The following is a 14,955-nucleotide window of genomic DNA, read 5'->3' on the forward strand; positions in this document are numbered from 1 at the left end:
CCTAGTATGCTCATTTAGGACACATTTTACATAAGTCACTGTTATAGAAGCAGTGCATATTAGTAAGGCAAGCCAAAAGTATAGGCCTACTCTGGCTTTTTGCGTTGGCTATGAAATGCTCAAGCCTACAACTAAAACCCTAATCGGCTGAATCCACATCCTTATCCAGCCAAAGATATGAGAATCATCTGCTGCAGAGTCTTGTCTTCTCAGAGCAGTTATTTTGACCTTCGATATCATGAAACTATACGGTTTTATTGAACACCCTGCTTGCTTTTTAAAGTTTTCTTTAAGCGATGAAAGGATGGCTAAATGTTCACTATTATGCCTAAAATAAAATTTGACAACCCCTGATCTAATCAGATTTGCGGCTAATATTTTTCTTCTATTTTGAAGGCTGATCTGCAGTATTGAGTTTGTAATATACGCCCTGCTTTAAATTTCAGGTGATTGTACCACTCTTGTCAAACGATAGAAACCACGAGACATGGCCTCATGTTGTGTCGGGAGATGTAATGCGACACGTTCACAAGCTGAAAAGCAGTGTTTTTGTAGTATCGGGCCAGGTGACTATCATGAAAATTGCAGATGCTAACAGGATCATGAAATTCGTTAAATTTTTACACTTTGTAGGTAAAGGGAAAAACTCTTCTACCGTTGCCTGCTGGCGCAGAAAGAATGTCTGAAACACCGCCAATTGTGGAGGAAGAGAAGCAAGTTTTGATTTTGAACTTTCTTTTTAGAGTATTGAGAATCTTATTTTAATTTTCTTTGGTTAGAGAAAAGCTCATTGATCCACAAATTGTACATGCTTTGGAATCTGTTGTGATTGAGTGGAGTCACCAGATCCGAGATGTCCTTTCTCGGGATTCCTCAGAGATACTGCTGCAGGGAACAAATCCAACCCCAATTACAGAAATCAATTTTTGGAAAGACCGCTTTGAAAATCTACAATGCATATATGACCAGGTGCATACGTCTATAAGATATGAAAACAATTTTTGAATGTAAATGAGTCTACAAATAGAACATGATCACGTCTATATCTTGAAAGTAACATATTACCTCCATATATTTTGATATGATTTCACCAATACTACCAACAATGTATTCAAAAGTATTTTCATTATTCAATTTTTCACAGCTTAATGATCGCAAGGTACGGGCAATGGGAAAGGTTCTGGATAAAGTGCAAAGCAGTTATGCCCCAGCTTTCCGGGAAATGTTCCGAAGTGTTGTGACTGGTTAGTTTGTAAATGCTATATTAAATTTCCCTTTACCGGAGATTTTCATTACTGTAACTATATCCAATCAGGATGTGGTTAACGAGATGCTGATCGCCCAGTCCCCTAACTATGGCCCACTATGTAGATTATTAATATTGAGTCACTGGCATCTAGAAACATGGAGTAGAAATTTCCATTCTAAGCTTACACTTGAATCTCCAATTGCTTTCAACTAAAAATTCTATTCGTTTTTCACCACTGGGCCACATGAGCATTTGAGGCGGGCCACCGAGCTACTATAAAATTATGAATTTGGTGAAAAGTTAAGATATACCCATATTTATTATTCCAGCAAAGTGTATTCATATTGATAAATTATTGCTAATTCAAACTTTCCGGCCTTCTCTCATTGCGAGTAACTTCAGCATATGTAATGAGCTGAATTTGAATTATCTAAACAGTTTTGTTGCTATGACTCAATGATGATAAGTAAACAGGCACGTAAACGTCATGTGACAAAGTATGTTCACTTGTCACGATTATGTCACAAAGACATTTCTAGCTGAACTTGAGGGGCGGACACTGAATATTTTTGAAAATTGAAAGTGGACCACAATCATATAAAGGGTAATTAAGAACCACTTAAAACCAAAGTCGCTTCCATGTTCTATTGATTTCAAGTAGCAAATTGTATTGTTTAAAATCAGGTCTTGCTGAAGCCCGCGATATCCACAGTCACCTAAAACCGCTCAAATGGATATTTGAAGACTTTGAGGAACGGGATTTTTCGGAGAGTCGGATCTACATAAAACCGCTCTATGATACAATCTGTAAAGTTTGGGCACACAGCAAGCATTACTGTCAGCCGACCCGGTTGATTGTATTGCTGCAGGAAGTTTGTAATCTTGTAATTAATAAGGTACGCACGAGTTGCAGCAAAGTGCACAGCATAGGAGCATACTCCGAATAATCGTCTGTTGTATTTCCCTAGTGCCGCGTTTTTCTTGCCCCTGACGATCTTTTCAAGTCTGAAGTGGAGGAAGCATTGGAAAGAATTCAAACAGCCAAAAAGTTTTTGGACGAATTCAAGTAACATTTGATTTCCCACAAAAATAGTAGGCTACTCATGTTTTAATTTTGTTTATTTCTGCAAAGATCATCGTACCATGAGCACAAGGACAACTTACCAAAGTATTTCGAGCAATCTGGCCGGGAAGTGGCACTGTGGGATTTTGACAATTTGCTTGTGTTTGCCAGAATGGATACATTCATCGATCGCTTGTCTTCAGTCGAGGTATGAAATGATTGTATGTTACTTTTAACTTCTCGAATCGTAATGCTTTTGATTCAGACTCTTTTTGCTGACGCCAAAGACATGTTACGGCTTGAAAAGATTGAGTTTGGAGGAATCAAAGGGAAAGCGTTCAGTGATCAAGTAGTTGCACTGTATGAAGAATTCAATGCGCTCTTCAAAGCCTTTTCAGATCTATCCTACGACCCACTGGAGCCTACTGATAGAGTAAGGATAACCTCTTGAAAGATTATTATGTGTAACCTCATGCTGACATTCAACGTGGTGTTAGACATTCGTGAAAGAATTCGATAATTTCCGAAGTCGTATTGACGACATGGATAGAAGATTGGGATCGTTTGTGTATCAAGCATTTGATGACTGCACCGGCACTGAGTCGGCATTCAAATTGATCCATATGTTTGGCTCCTTGCTGGACAGGTAATTTCTTGTTGCATTATGATTAAAAGCCACTTTCATGTTGTTTATTGATTACAGACCGCTTATCAGCCAAGATATATATCCCAAATACCCGAGATTACTCGCAATGTACCACAAGGAATTGGATGAAGCCAAAATACTTTTCGACAAGCAATCGGATTATCATGCTGAACACAGTCAGTTTTTCTCAAAGGTGATCTTTTGTATAACATCTAAATGTGAATGCTGTTTTTCCGATAACAGAGTACTATTTGGTGAATAAAAACATGCCACCCGTCGCTGGAGCTTTGAGATGGGCACAGGAGCTGAGGTCACGAATTCAGGATCCGTATAATAATTTCAAACATATTCACCACCCGTAAGTAATGAGAGTCTTCTCATTAGTTTTTCTCAATCACACGGTCTAAACTCTTTCTCAAGTGTGATGGATTCGGAGGAAGGGAAGTCGATGGAGATGAAGTATGCTCAGATGATAAATCTTCTCAAGAAGTAATTTATTACTTATTTTCTTTCTTGTAATTTACATATAGGTTGAACTTTCAAGCATTAATACAGTACACAGTACTACTTCATTTAGTGGTTTATGTATTACGGTACCTTCTGGAATTCGTGTTGATAGCCTGATATGATAGTGACTGCTATCTTGCGAATTTTGACATGTCTCCTTGCCTGACTTTTAATCATTTACAACACTTTGTACCTTACCTTACTTTGTAGCCATATTATGCAATATCCCAGAATTTCTTTGAACCTAAGCAGCTACATGGCTATGGGGGATGCACGTTAAATCGGTATTTGAAATTATCTTTTCTTATGCTAGATTTGAGGATAGCATCTATGAGGAATGGTCACAAAAAGTGGATGAAAAGTCCGAGTTCAATCTCAATCAGCCATTGGTGCAACGGAACGAGAAAACGAAACTACTCGAAATCAATTTTGACCCACAGGTTAATTTTCGTTGGTGAAAAAGCACAAATAGCGGTTCACCTAGTGACTAACAACCTGTTGTCCATCTTAGCTGGTATCTGTGCTTCGTGAAGTGAAATATTTAGAAAGCAGGGATGCGGAGGTAATACCGGATGTGGCGGGAAAGATTTTTGCACAAAAGGAATCTTTCAGGCAATATGTTGCCAATCTTGATCTCACCCAGCAATGGTACAACAAGGTATTTATGCACTGCTGTTTTGATATAATGCAATTATTGACTGTTTGGAGCTGGATACAATATTTGATTGAAACTATTTATTTTAAAATCAGTACTTCAGATTATGGGTTCTAGGAAGAACTCTTGGTAATGAGGCAGGAGTGCATTTTTAATAGTCAATCTGATTCAAGTTGAATACAAAGTATTTGATCTGAATGCCGTTCCGTTATAAAGAATACTTGTCCTTGTGCCAAAATTTATATCCAAACTTACAAATTGAAGAAGTTATGGTGGTGATTTTATTTATTCCTCGACTAAACTGGTCCATAGTTGCTTCCAGTGTTAGATCAGATTAGACAGATAATATCCGTATACATTGCAGTAGATGCAAGATTACACCATTTTAGGTAAGGACAACGGTGCTGGATGTGGAGTATCCACTCATCGAAGGCCAGCTGGAGGATATTGACAAGCAACTCAGCAAGGCTGAGAGCGAGCTATCCTGGAAACAAGATGGTAATTTACTTTATCGATGTCAAATCAGGATAACACTGATCTTGGTATTATCTAGGTATTTGGGAATACATCCAAGAAACGCGGGATCTTGTGAATGATTTGGAAAAGCGAGTGCAGAAAGCAAAAGATAACATCGACAAAATCACACAAATAATGGATGGATGGGTGCATCCAATATTCGACAGGAAAGAAGGGAAAAAGGCAAGAAACAGAACTTCTTGTCAGCTGTACTCAGTGTATAGTAAATCAAATCTCATGTTTAGGATAACCTTCTGAACCTCGACGACAGGACGGAACGTTTGAAAAAATACTACGATATCATCACAAAGGGTGGTGAGCAGATTCATGCATTGCTTACGGTAAGTGTCTGAACGTATCAACAAAGATGGATGGCTTAATGTCAACAATGATATTGGCTTAATATTACATTATGACTTGTCAAAATAAAAGTGGTTGCGTTATCCAACATCAATAGACCGCGCATTTCGTACTGTTGACGTATATTTTTTATGTTGTCGCAACCTATAAGTGCATATAGTTTTGCGCGATTTAGTTAATTTTTGGGTAAAAATCAAATATGTGTGCATCAGTATGCATTCCATTCAAGAATGTGAGTGGAACAGTTGAATGTGCAATGAATTCAAGTACTTTTATGCCTTTCGTGAATGCAGGTGGCTCAATGAAACAGAAATGATTGGTTTTTACAGTTACAGTTATTGTATCTTTTATGATTAAGTAGCTAGTGTTGTTCACGCTGAGCTTATTGATTTTCAAACATTACCATTCGCTTGTTCTTGTCAGGAAAATAAGTCACTGTACAAAGCTTTGGACGACTCTGACGCGTGGAAGTCATACGTCGAATATATTGATGACAAAGTTATTGAAGGATTTTTCCTGGCCATCGAGTGTTCGTTGAAATACTTCTTGCACCAAACTGACAGCAAGAACACGCTGGCATCATTATTCCAAGCGCATTTGGAATTGGATTCTCCAAATATGGTGTTCAAGTATGATCTTTCAATATTATATTTACGTATGTCTATTTGCACCACAGAGAGAGAGAGAGAGATATGATATTCTTTCTCGCCTGCACCATCGAGATGCTTTGGCGACGGAGTTGCGATACGGCCCCATGAGGTCATCTAGTCTGCGCCCCCGTTTTTTTTTCTCCTCCATGCTATCCGTGATTGCTGAGCGCCTAGCAGGATAGCTGCGGATACCATTTTTCGAGTCTTTGGTATGACCCGGCCGGGGATCGAACCCACGACCTACCGCTCGAGAAGCCGGACGCATAACCATTACACTATCTCGCTCGGGGACTATCTATAGCCGTTTTTGTAATTGCCTGTAAAAATATGTTCAATAACTGTAATTGTAAAGATCCTCTACATGTCTAAGGCGATTACCATTACTTCTGCTCTTATATTATTGCAGCAATGCACTTCTATTATTGTTGATGGCTCTGTAATTAGTACGCTGTGCTTCTTGTATGTATCTTTCAACATCTGTGATCATGCAGGCCATCACTGGACTACAACAGCGGCCAAGAAGGATTTTATGAACTCGTGGAAGGTCTCGTGAACGATGTCTACCATATGTCAACGCTTGTGCCACGATTAGCGTTGGAAACAGATGCTGAAAACTATTTAGTAAATATTTCCGTTTCGTTGCCCAAACTTGATACTAACCTGGACCACTATTTAGAATGACATGTTAGACATGGCCGATCTGTCAGACATGAAAAATGAAATGCTCGAGAGGGTTCAAACTGTCATGGACAAAGCGTGTGAATACAGGAACAGGTTATATTGAATTTCTATTTCCCTTTGGCGATGTGTATCAAGTAATTTTGCATGCAGTTTTGACAATTACGCGTACCTGTGGGTGGACGACCGCGGCGAGTTTATGAAGCAGTTTTTGACGTACGGACATGTACTTACGAGCGAAGAAATAGAAGCGCATGCTGAAGAAGGAGTACCGGAAAATCCACCGACTCTGGACATGTTCAAAGAACAAGTATGCCGCAACTTTGGTTCTCTCCTTGTGCACTGGAACGGCGAATTTACCAATTTTTTTGACGCTATTCACTGCAAATATTACACTATTGTGTCGTTCAATACACCCTTTTTTGTAGCCAATATTGACTTATGTCAAACAGGTGCATCTTCCAGACTAGGCTGTCGAAGGCTATTGTTAGCCAACAAATCACACAAATTTGTCTGTGTGAAAATCGAGACTTTTGTGCTCTGTAATATTTTGGACCAACGCGTTCCAATTACAGCATCTTGATATGGCTTTGAAATTTAAATGTACTTTTTGCTTGGGTAATGTGTGAGATGTGTTTGAAATAGCAGGCGGCTTAAATTTGTGGGTTATCAGTTATATGCACACATTGCACAGCTCTGTGCAGTGAGTGGATTGAATTTGTGTCCCAGGTCGACACGTATGAGAAAATCTATTGCGAAGTCGAAGAAGTAAACCCGGTAGCTGTGTTTGACTGCTGGTTCAAGGTCGACGCAAAGCCATTCAAGCAAGCTTTACTTAATATCATCAAGAGATGGAGTTTTATGTTCAAGCAGCATTTGATCGACCACGTCACCAACAGGTGCGTCTAACTGCACGCCTGCCGTGTCTAACCATGCACTTGGAAGCATTTAGCCTATTGTGAGACGGATGCTTTTACAGTCTTTCAGATTTGGAGGGTTTCATCAAGGTTGTCGACGCCGGAATGCAGGTCGAAGTGAAGGAAGGAGATTATGACTCGCTGATTGGAGTTATCGAGAACTTGAAGGTGGAAATGTCCGATATCGGTTTATAGGATAGGTGGTGACACACATTTTCTTGTGTCCAGGACGTGAAAACTAGGCAAAGCTCCACGGACGAGATGTTCGAACCGCTCAAGCAAACCATCGAACTTCTCAAGACCTACGATCAGGAATTGCCCGAAGAAACGCACAAGCAGCTTGAGGTACTCACTGAATTTGCGATGGTTTCATTCAATCGATTTTTCCACGAGCTCAAACTTTTCGTTTAGGAATTGCCGGAAAAATGGAACAATACCAAGAAAACGGCGGCAACAGTGAAGCAAGCGGTCGCCCCGTTACAGTCCGACGAGGTTGCCGTTCTCCGACGCAAATGCATGTCGTTTGATGTGAGTTCTGGCGTCAGTTAGCGTTTCAAAATTCGATAGGCTATATTTTGTATCATTTTATATTAAAAATATTTTTATCATCCCCATTTCTAGTACTATTTTTCTTTTTAGATCTACTTTCTTCAATCGTTTCACGTGGAAACATGTTGATATTGATCCTATTTTCATAGTACTCCATTCATACAGCTATACACCCATATTTGTAACTGAAATTAAGATTTAGGTGTTAGTTTCTACTCTCTATTGAATGGACCCGATGCGTGAGTAATCTGAGTATATATTAATACAATAATTCAAACAATTACTACCAAACTACCGGGCGACGCCGGCATGAAGACTTAGTCTTTTCATGGCGGCCGTTCATGAATTCACTCTCTCATAGTGCCGTTGCGGCATTATGGGGACTTTAAACCTTTCCATTCGTGCTTGCAGGTCAAGCAGCACGAGTTCCGAGAGCGTTTCCGTAAAGACGCGCCCTTCCGATACAGCTCCAACGCACCGTACTCGACACTGGACAAGTGCCACACAGAAATCACAGGCATGGAAGACGAGATGGAGAAGCTCTACGAGTCGGCGCATATCTTTGAGATTAACGCCCCAGAATTCAAGCAGATCAAGCAATGCAGGAAGGAGGTCGGTGTTGGCTTGCTTTGCGGCGAGCGCTTCATGTTTCACGTCCGGTTTACTTTCAAGGTCATGCTCCTGAAAAGTCTGTGGGATATGATCTCGTTGGTGAAGACGAGTATCGACGATTGGAAAAAGACAAAGTGGCAAAACATTGATGTGGAACAGATGGAGCTGGACTGCAGGAAGTTTGCGAAAGACATTCGCGTTCTCGACAAAGAGGTGGGCGTGAACAATTTGCGGTCCTTTATCTTTTGAGGAAAGAGAAGGAAAAAACATGTTTTAAAGATTATATCGTGATCAAGATTTGACGCTAATAGGGGAATGTATGAATTCTGATTATTCTGCCGAGAAAATTTCTAGGCTCCTGTCAAATTTCAAACCAAAATTCAGAACGGGTAAGATGCGTGCATCAAAATGAAAACGTGTGAATAAAGCATCACTTGCCATACACATTCAGGCATGTCTGGTACACGACTTTGATCATGGCGTTGTGACATAATTTATCGAAGTAAATGCTATTATTTCCAAAAATGGTCGAAATTTCAATCTGAGGCTACTTTGGTATGCAGCGATTTTTGTTTATTTTAATCACCAGTGAAATTTTGAGAAAAAAGTATTTTTGAAAAGCTGTACACTATGAAGTGCATTTAAAATTTTGTTGTATCCATCCGATATTTTCCATCACAATCACAGTCGTCTTTAAGTTGAACTTCTCGACCTATTCAGTCAGGCCTCATAATTATTATCTCTCGTAATTTCTTTTTCAGATGAGAGCTTGGGACTCGTTCGGCGGTTTGGACTCTGACGTGAAGAACATGCTGACGTCGTTGCGTGCTGTGGGTGAATTGCAGAATCCGGCCATTCGCGATCGTCACTGGCAGCAGCTAATGCAAGCCACCAAGGTTAGTGCCTATGATTGGATGATGCAATATGAAAATAGCATGTAATTATGTCGGGGGCGCTGGCCGACTAGTGTGTTGTTCTGCGTTATTCAGGTCAAGTTTAGCATGGATGAAAATACCACCCTCGCTGATTTGTTGAAACTCAATCTTCACAACTTCGAGGATGAAGTCCGCGGTATCGTAGACAAGGCCGTGAAAGAGATGGGTATGGAGAAGGTACGATATAGGGTTTTTTCATGTGTGTGAAGAAAAGTCAAGATGAATTGAAATTTATTTTGTAGCTTGCGCTGTATACTTCCATGACTGATTTGCTTGGAGAAGGCCATACAGAAATGTGTTGAAAGTGCCATTGTGCATGGATGTAGTTCGATTTCATTGCTATCAAATCTCTTGCAGTAATTAATACAATGAAGTGACCGTGATGTCAGTTAATGAAACTAGTATTGATGTAACACACGTATTGAATGTCATGTCAATATTTCAATTTTCTCTAAAAATCTAATTTGATAAGCACTCATGCGGTTCATGTTGCTAACTAAGTGTAGACTTTCTTTCAGTATCAATATTGCTGCTAAGGGTAAACTTACATCGCCTATTCTCTCTATATATATCCAATTTGTGTATCCAATTCAAGAGCATTCACACCTGCACATTTGTCTCATTTGGTAATTTTAGGTTCTGAAAGAATTAGACGTAATCTGGGGCGACATGAAGTTCGATTACGAGCTGCACGCCCGTACGGAAAAGCACTTGCTCAAGTCGGACGAAGAACTCATCGAGACTCTTGAAGAGAACCAAGTATGATATTAAATTGAATTCACTTTGAGCATAACCACAACATCTTTGTCGCAGGTACAACTGCAAAATCTCATGACCTCGAAGTACATTGCGTATTTCCTGGAGCAAGTTTCCGGATGGCAGAAGAGGCTGTCGACCGCCGACTCTGTGATCAGCATTTGGTTTGAAGTGCAGAGGACCTGGTCCTACCTGGAGGCCATTTTCATCGGTTCTGAAGATATCCGATCGCAGCTGCCCGAGGATTCCAAGAGATTCGAGGGCATCGATTCAGATTTTAAGGTAGGTATTTCCGGAGTAATGCGCGGTATCTGTTTGGGTGTGAAATATTGATAAAAAATTGCAGGGTCTTGCGGATTACTTGGAAAAAACTCCAAACGTAGTAGAAGCCACGAATAGACCGAAACTGTATGAAAACCTGGAGGATATTCAAAGCCGGCTGTCTCTCTGTGAGAAAGCACTCGCCGAATACCTCGACACGAAGCGTCTCGCGTTTCCGAGATTCTACTTTGTCTCGTCTGCTGACTTGCTGGATATTCTGTCCAACGGTACGTAGCTTTCGAGACATGGTGTCGGGTATTTGCAGAAGTGGTTAAGGTCACCGTTGCAATTCGAGTATAAGAAGAAGAAGTGATACTGTAAATTTCTCTTCAATTGCAAGAAGACATAGCTATGTCCAAGGCATGTCAAAACTACTCCACTGGAAGTAGAGAATGTAGATTTGGTTGAGACGTCACATAATTTTAGTAGCCAATCGATACAAAAACGACTAATACCGCTGCAAATTGGTGCAGTTAAAAATATATCCAGTTATCATGATACAGGGGCTGTTTCACCCAGTTGCTACGATTATTTTATTCATAAACTTGATGGAAGCTTATCTTAAAATTACTCTAGGTCCAACCACGTCCAAATAAGTAGTTTTGCCTCAAAAATACAGTAGCTGTGGAAGTAATGAAAAAGATAATTACTGGAGTAAGTGATGCAGGTTGGCAAAACTTATTGAAGTACTCTGAACTTAGAAGTACTTTGCTACTGACTACCATTGGGTATTAGACATTGCAATATGTTATTTTTTGATCTCAGGCACCAACCCAGTCGCTGTGTCGAGACATCTCGCCAAGCTGTTCGATAACTTGGCAAAATTGAAGTTTGAACCGGACAGTTCTGGCGAACCGACTAAAAAAGCTCTGGGAATGTACAGTAAAGAGAACGAGTATGACGTTGCGATTTCAAACAAACAGAACGCGCGCTAACAATATATCACCTCGTAGATACGTCGAATTCAACGAAGCTTGCGAATGTACGGGCGCCGTCGAGAACTGGCTGAATAAACTGTTGGAAGCCATGCGAGCCACCGTGCGGCATGAGATGACTGAAGGTGTTGTGACCTATGAAGAAAAGCCTCGCGAACAATGGATCTTTGATTATCCCGCTCAGGTGCGTGGTTATTATTGCTAGGCTCAACGATTGAGGTACTCGAATCTGAGTCGGCTGTCAACTGCACTGATTTGAGTCGAGTAGTCGATGTTTTCGAGTAACAAAATATACACCTTCACATCAAGAGGAGTGTTTTCTCAACGAAAAATATAGTTTCAATACTGTATTTCCACGGCTGGAGTCACGAAACCTCAGCTAGCTGTAGTTCCGGATTAAAAAAAAAATATGATGTTTTATCGACTATTCAGTTTGTACTTGTGAGTTGTGGCTCCGTAGATTTTATAACATTGAAATATATTATTCCAGCTGTAAACTGAAAGAGGTTTCAGCATCAAAAACATATTGTATGGGGCTACTAATATTTATGGAACAAAATTTCTTTCAAATAGTGATCAACCCTCAGAATGGTGACGGATACCTACGGAATAGTCATGATCTCGAAACGCAAAGTTATTTTGTATGACGTGTAACCGGCATTATTTTGCTTGTAGCCACAAAAAAGATACGAATTTGAGCCTTTCAAGTTATTGTTGCTGTTATGTCACCAAAATATGTGGTACTAGAATACTTGACTTGACGAGAAGCTTAATTAATGCCTAAATCAGAACCGAATCACCCAGATACTCGATTTCGCTGATCCTTAGAGTTTTGTACTTGTGTATCACTGCGTTTGTCTGCAGGTTGCTCTGACTGGCACACAGATCTGGTGGACCACGGAAGTTAATATCGCCTTCGCAAGGCTGGAAGAAGGATTCGAAAGCGCCATGAAAGACTATTATAAAAAACAAGTACGACTCTTTGCGCTGCGCATTTTCCACAATCGATATTAACGGCCCCCGGGTGTAACAGGTCAACCAGCTGAATACTCTAATCACGATGCTGATCGGGCAGTTGTCGAAGGGCGACAGGCAGAAAATCATGACTATTTGCACCATCGATGTGCACGCCCGTGACGTAGTCGCCAAACTGATCGCTCAAAAGGTACGCCGTTGCGAATGATTGGAATGCGACTTGACTGACCCCTTTCTTTGCGTTGTACAGGTCGACAGCTCGCAAGCGTTCCTGTGGCTGTCGCAGCTTCGGCACCGTTGGGACGAGAAAGTCGACCATTGCTTTGCGAATATTTGCGACGCCCAGTTCAAGTACTGCTACGAGTATCTGGGTAACACTCCCAGATTGGTCATCACGCCGTTGACCGACAGGTATGAGGTTGAATTGTTTCAAAGTAACGTACTGTGATAAACTTGACCGTAATATAATCCTCCAAGAATTTATTGTGCAATAGTGTATTGACTTATTGCCCACATCTATTTAAATCTAAGATTCAGCATATTTTCACGGCACTGACAAGATCTTTGTAAGATTACATAGGCCTGTAGAACGTCCTACTCAATGATAGCAATGTGATAGCATTATACAATCAATTGTTTAGTATATTCATACTGAAATGAACCCGAATATTTTCGGCTTATACTCGTCAGTGGTATCCTACGATGTTCTTTTGAATTCTCTACTAATTGCTGACGATTACCCCTGACGAGTGTCAGCTGAAAATATTCGAGTTCATTTCAATAGGAATGTACAATTCAATTGTGTATTACAGTTCTGTACCTCCAAGAAGCTGTTCAGATAAATTGTTTGCACGCCTTATGGCATTGACTACAGTGATAATTTATCTCAATTAGATGCTACATCACCCTCACGCAATCCCTTCACTTGACCATGAGCGGAGCGCCAGCCGGCCCAGCTGGTACCGGCAAGACAGAGACAACAAAAGATCTTGGACGCGCCCTCGGCGTGATGGTGTATGTCTTCAACTGCTCGGAACAGATGGACTACAAGTCAATCGGTAACATTTACAAGGGACTGGCTCAAACCGGCGCGTGGGGTTGCTTCGACGAATTCAACAGGATTTCGGTAGAAGTGTTGTCCGTCGTGGCTGTGCAGGTAATAGCTCGGAGCGCTGTCGAAGTGCGCCATTGTGATTCATTAGCAGAGGTGGTCAGTAATGAAGTACTTTACTTTTTTGAACTACTTGATTAGGTTTTGGCTACTTGCAGTACTTACTCAAGACGTAGCGTTTTCCATTTCTTTTTGATCCGATTTTCAGGTAAAACTATTGGCTGTTTACACTTTGCTTTTTGAAAAGTAGAAAGTAGTTTTGGGATAAGTTTGTGTCCCTTATACGAAGGAAATTGTTGTCAGAACCTTGTAACATATCCGTTGCAGTAATTGTCGGATGTAGTTTTTTGAAAACTGCAACTATCTGGAGTGTTATAAGTCATTCGACCACCTCGGTTCACTAGTCTGCTGTCGTTAAAGGTAAAAACGATTCAAGACGCGATCAAAGAGAACAAGTCCATGTTTGATTTTCTCGGGGAAAATATTCGTATCGTGCACTCGGTCGGTTTGTTCATCACAATGAATCCGGGTTACGCCGGACGAACGGAGTTACCTGAAAACTTGAAAGCGCTCTTCCGGTAAGATTTCCAATCCTAGTTAGTTTATATTGGTGTCAGAATATGCAAGAACTTACCGTCTGAACAAAATTGTGATGAGTGAAAAAATGGAGGGTGCTGAAACGACTGGGAGTGTTCCTTTAAGCAGACACCAGCCTTGGCCTCCTAGAGCATGAAAAGAAGAGGCGTGCTATAGCTTGCTTGTCTATATATCACCCAATTGCATTTTTATTATTTACGTTATTGCTTTGCATGGTTGACAAATAAAGATTTTCTTTCTGTCTGTTCTACGCTGATTTCCACCCCCTTTTAGACCATGCGCTATGGTGGTGCCGGACTTCGCCATGATCTGTGAGATCATGTTGGTCGCCGAAGGCTTCCTGGAGGCAAGACTTCTCGCCAGAAAGTTCATCACGCTGTACTCGCTTTGCCGCGAGTTGCTGTCGAAACAGGACCATTACGATTGGGGCTTGCGGGCTATCAAATCTGTACTCGTGGTCGCTGGTACTCTGAAGAGAGGTGACCCAGGCAGGCCGGAAGATCAGGTGCTGTGGTGCGGAAAAATTGGGTGTTTTTTGCTACAGCAACGTACATTGTACAGGTCTTGATGAGAGCCTTGCGAGATTTTAATATTCCGAAGATCGTCACCGATGACTTGCCTATCTTCATGGGTTTGATTGGTGACCTCTTCCCAGCGTTGGATGTGCCCAGAAAGCGCGAGCCCGAGTTTGAGAAACAGATAAAAGTACAGTTCTTGTGACAATGCTTACGGTGATTGTGCGTGACTAGGCTTTGTTTTTCTTCAGGAATCCGTCTTGCAGTTGCGTTTGCAGGCTGAAGATAATTTCATCCTCAAAATCGTGCAGCTTGACGAACTTCTGCATGTCAGGCACTCAGTTTTCGTCATTGGTAACGCCGGAACCGGTAAAACTCAGGTGATATTGATCGCGTGACCTACTCATA

At 41.0% G+C, this 14,955-nt stretch overlaps 1 protein-coding gene across 1 annotated transcript in view; it reads left to right on the forward strand.

Moving 5' to 3' along the window:
* LOC145451148 (dynein beta chain, ciliary-like) overlaps positions 1–14,955 on the forward strand; it is a 346,083-nt gene that overhangs the window by 304,879 nt on the left and 26,249 nt on the right. Inside the window, exons 3-44 of the mRNA XM_080329651.1 lie at positions 447–566; positions 634–713; positions 780–969; positions 1,145–1,244; positions 1,934–2,145; positions 2,218–2,315; positions 2,382–2,520; positions 2,578–2,745; positions 2,810–2,958; positions 3,016–3,134; positions 3,202–3,316; positions 3,379–3,447; positions 3,779–3,905; positions 3,977–4,123; positions 4,510–4,618; positions 4,674–4,819; positions 4,882–4,977; positions 5,420–5,625; positions 6,138–6,267; positions 6,323–6,420; positions 6,478–6,634; positions 7,054–7,223; positions 7,304–7,409; positions 7,470–7,586; positions 7,653–7,769; positions 8,202–8,402; positions 8,463–8,615; positions 9,164–9,298; positions 9,392–9,514; positions 9,974–10,096; positions 10,151–10,375; positions 10,440–10,641; positions 11,180–11,309; positions 11,368–11,533; positions 12,214–12,321; positions 12,383–12,514; positions 12,575–12,735; positions 13,219–13,480; positions 13,856–14,013; positions 14,306–14,537; positions 14,594–14,737; positions 14,799–14,927. Of these exons, the coding sequence (XP_080185777.1) occupies positions 447–566; positions 634–713; positions 780–969; positions 1,145–1,244; positions 1,934–2,145; positions 2,218–2,315; positions 2,382–2,520; positions 2,578–2,745; positions 2,810–2,958; positions 3,016–3,134; positions 3,202–3,316; positions 3,379–3,447; positions 3,779–3,905; positions 3,977–4,123; positions 4,510–4,618; positions 4,674–4,819; positions 4,882–4,977; positions 5,420–5,625; positions 6,138–6,267; positions 6,323–6,420; positions 6,478–6,634; positions 7,054–7,223; positions 7,304–7,409; positions 7,470–7,586; positions 7,653–7,769; positions 8,202–8,402; positions 8,463–8,615; positions 9,164–9,298; positions 9,392–9,514; positions 9,974–10,096; positions 10,151–10,375; positions 10,440–10,641; positions 11,180–11,309; positions 11,368–11,533; positions 12,214–12,321; positions 12,383–12,514; positions 12,575–12,735; positions 13,219–13,480; positions 13,856–14,013; positions 14,306–14,537; positions 14,594–14,737; positions 14,799–14,927 (6,069 nt within the window). The remainder of the gene's footprint in view (positions 1–446; positions 567–633; positions 714–779; positions 970–1,144; positions 1,245–1,933; positions 2,146–2,217; positions 2,316–2,381; positions 2,521–2,577; positions 2,746–2,809; positions 2,959–3,015; positions 3,135–3,201; positions 3,317–3,378; positions 3,448–3,778; positions 3,906–3,976; positions 4,124–4,509; positions 4,619–4,673; positions 4,820–4,881; positions 4,978–5,419; positions 5,626–6,137; positions 6,268–6,322; positions 6,421–6,477; positions 6,635–7,053; positions 7,224–7,303; positions 7,410–7,469; positions 7,587–7,652; positions 7,770–8,201; positions 8,403–8,462; positions 8,616–9,163; positions 9,299–9,391; positions 9,515–9,973; positions 10,097–10,150; positions 10,376–10,439; positions 10,642–11,179; positions 11,310–11,367; positions 11,534–12,213; positions 12,322–12,382; positions 12,515–12,574; positions 12,736–13,218; positions 13,481–13,855; positions 14,014–14,305; positions 14,538–14,593; positions 14,738–14,798; positions 14,928–14,955) is intronic.

Source organism: Botryllus schlosseri, chromosome 11, assembly GCF_051294905.1.
Source record: "Botryllus schlosseri isolate E-star chromosome 11, Bs_hap1, whole genome shotgun sequence".
NCBI classification, from domain to species: Eukaryota; Metazoa; Chordata; class Ascidiacea; order Stolidobranchia; family Styelidae; genus Botryllus; species Botryllus schlosseri.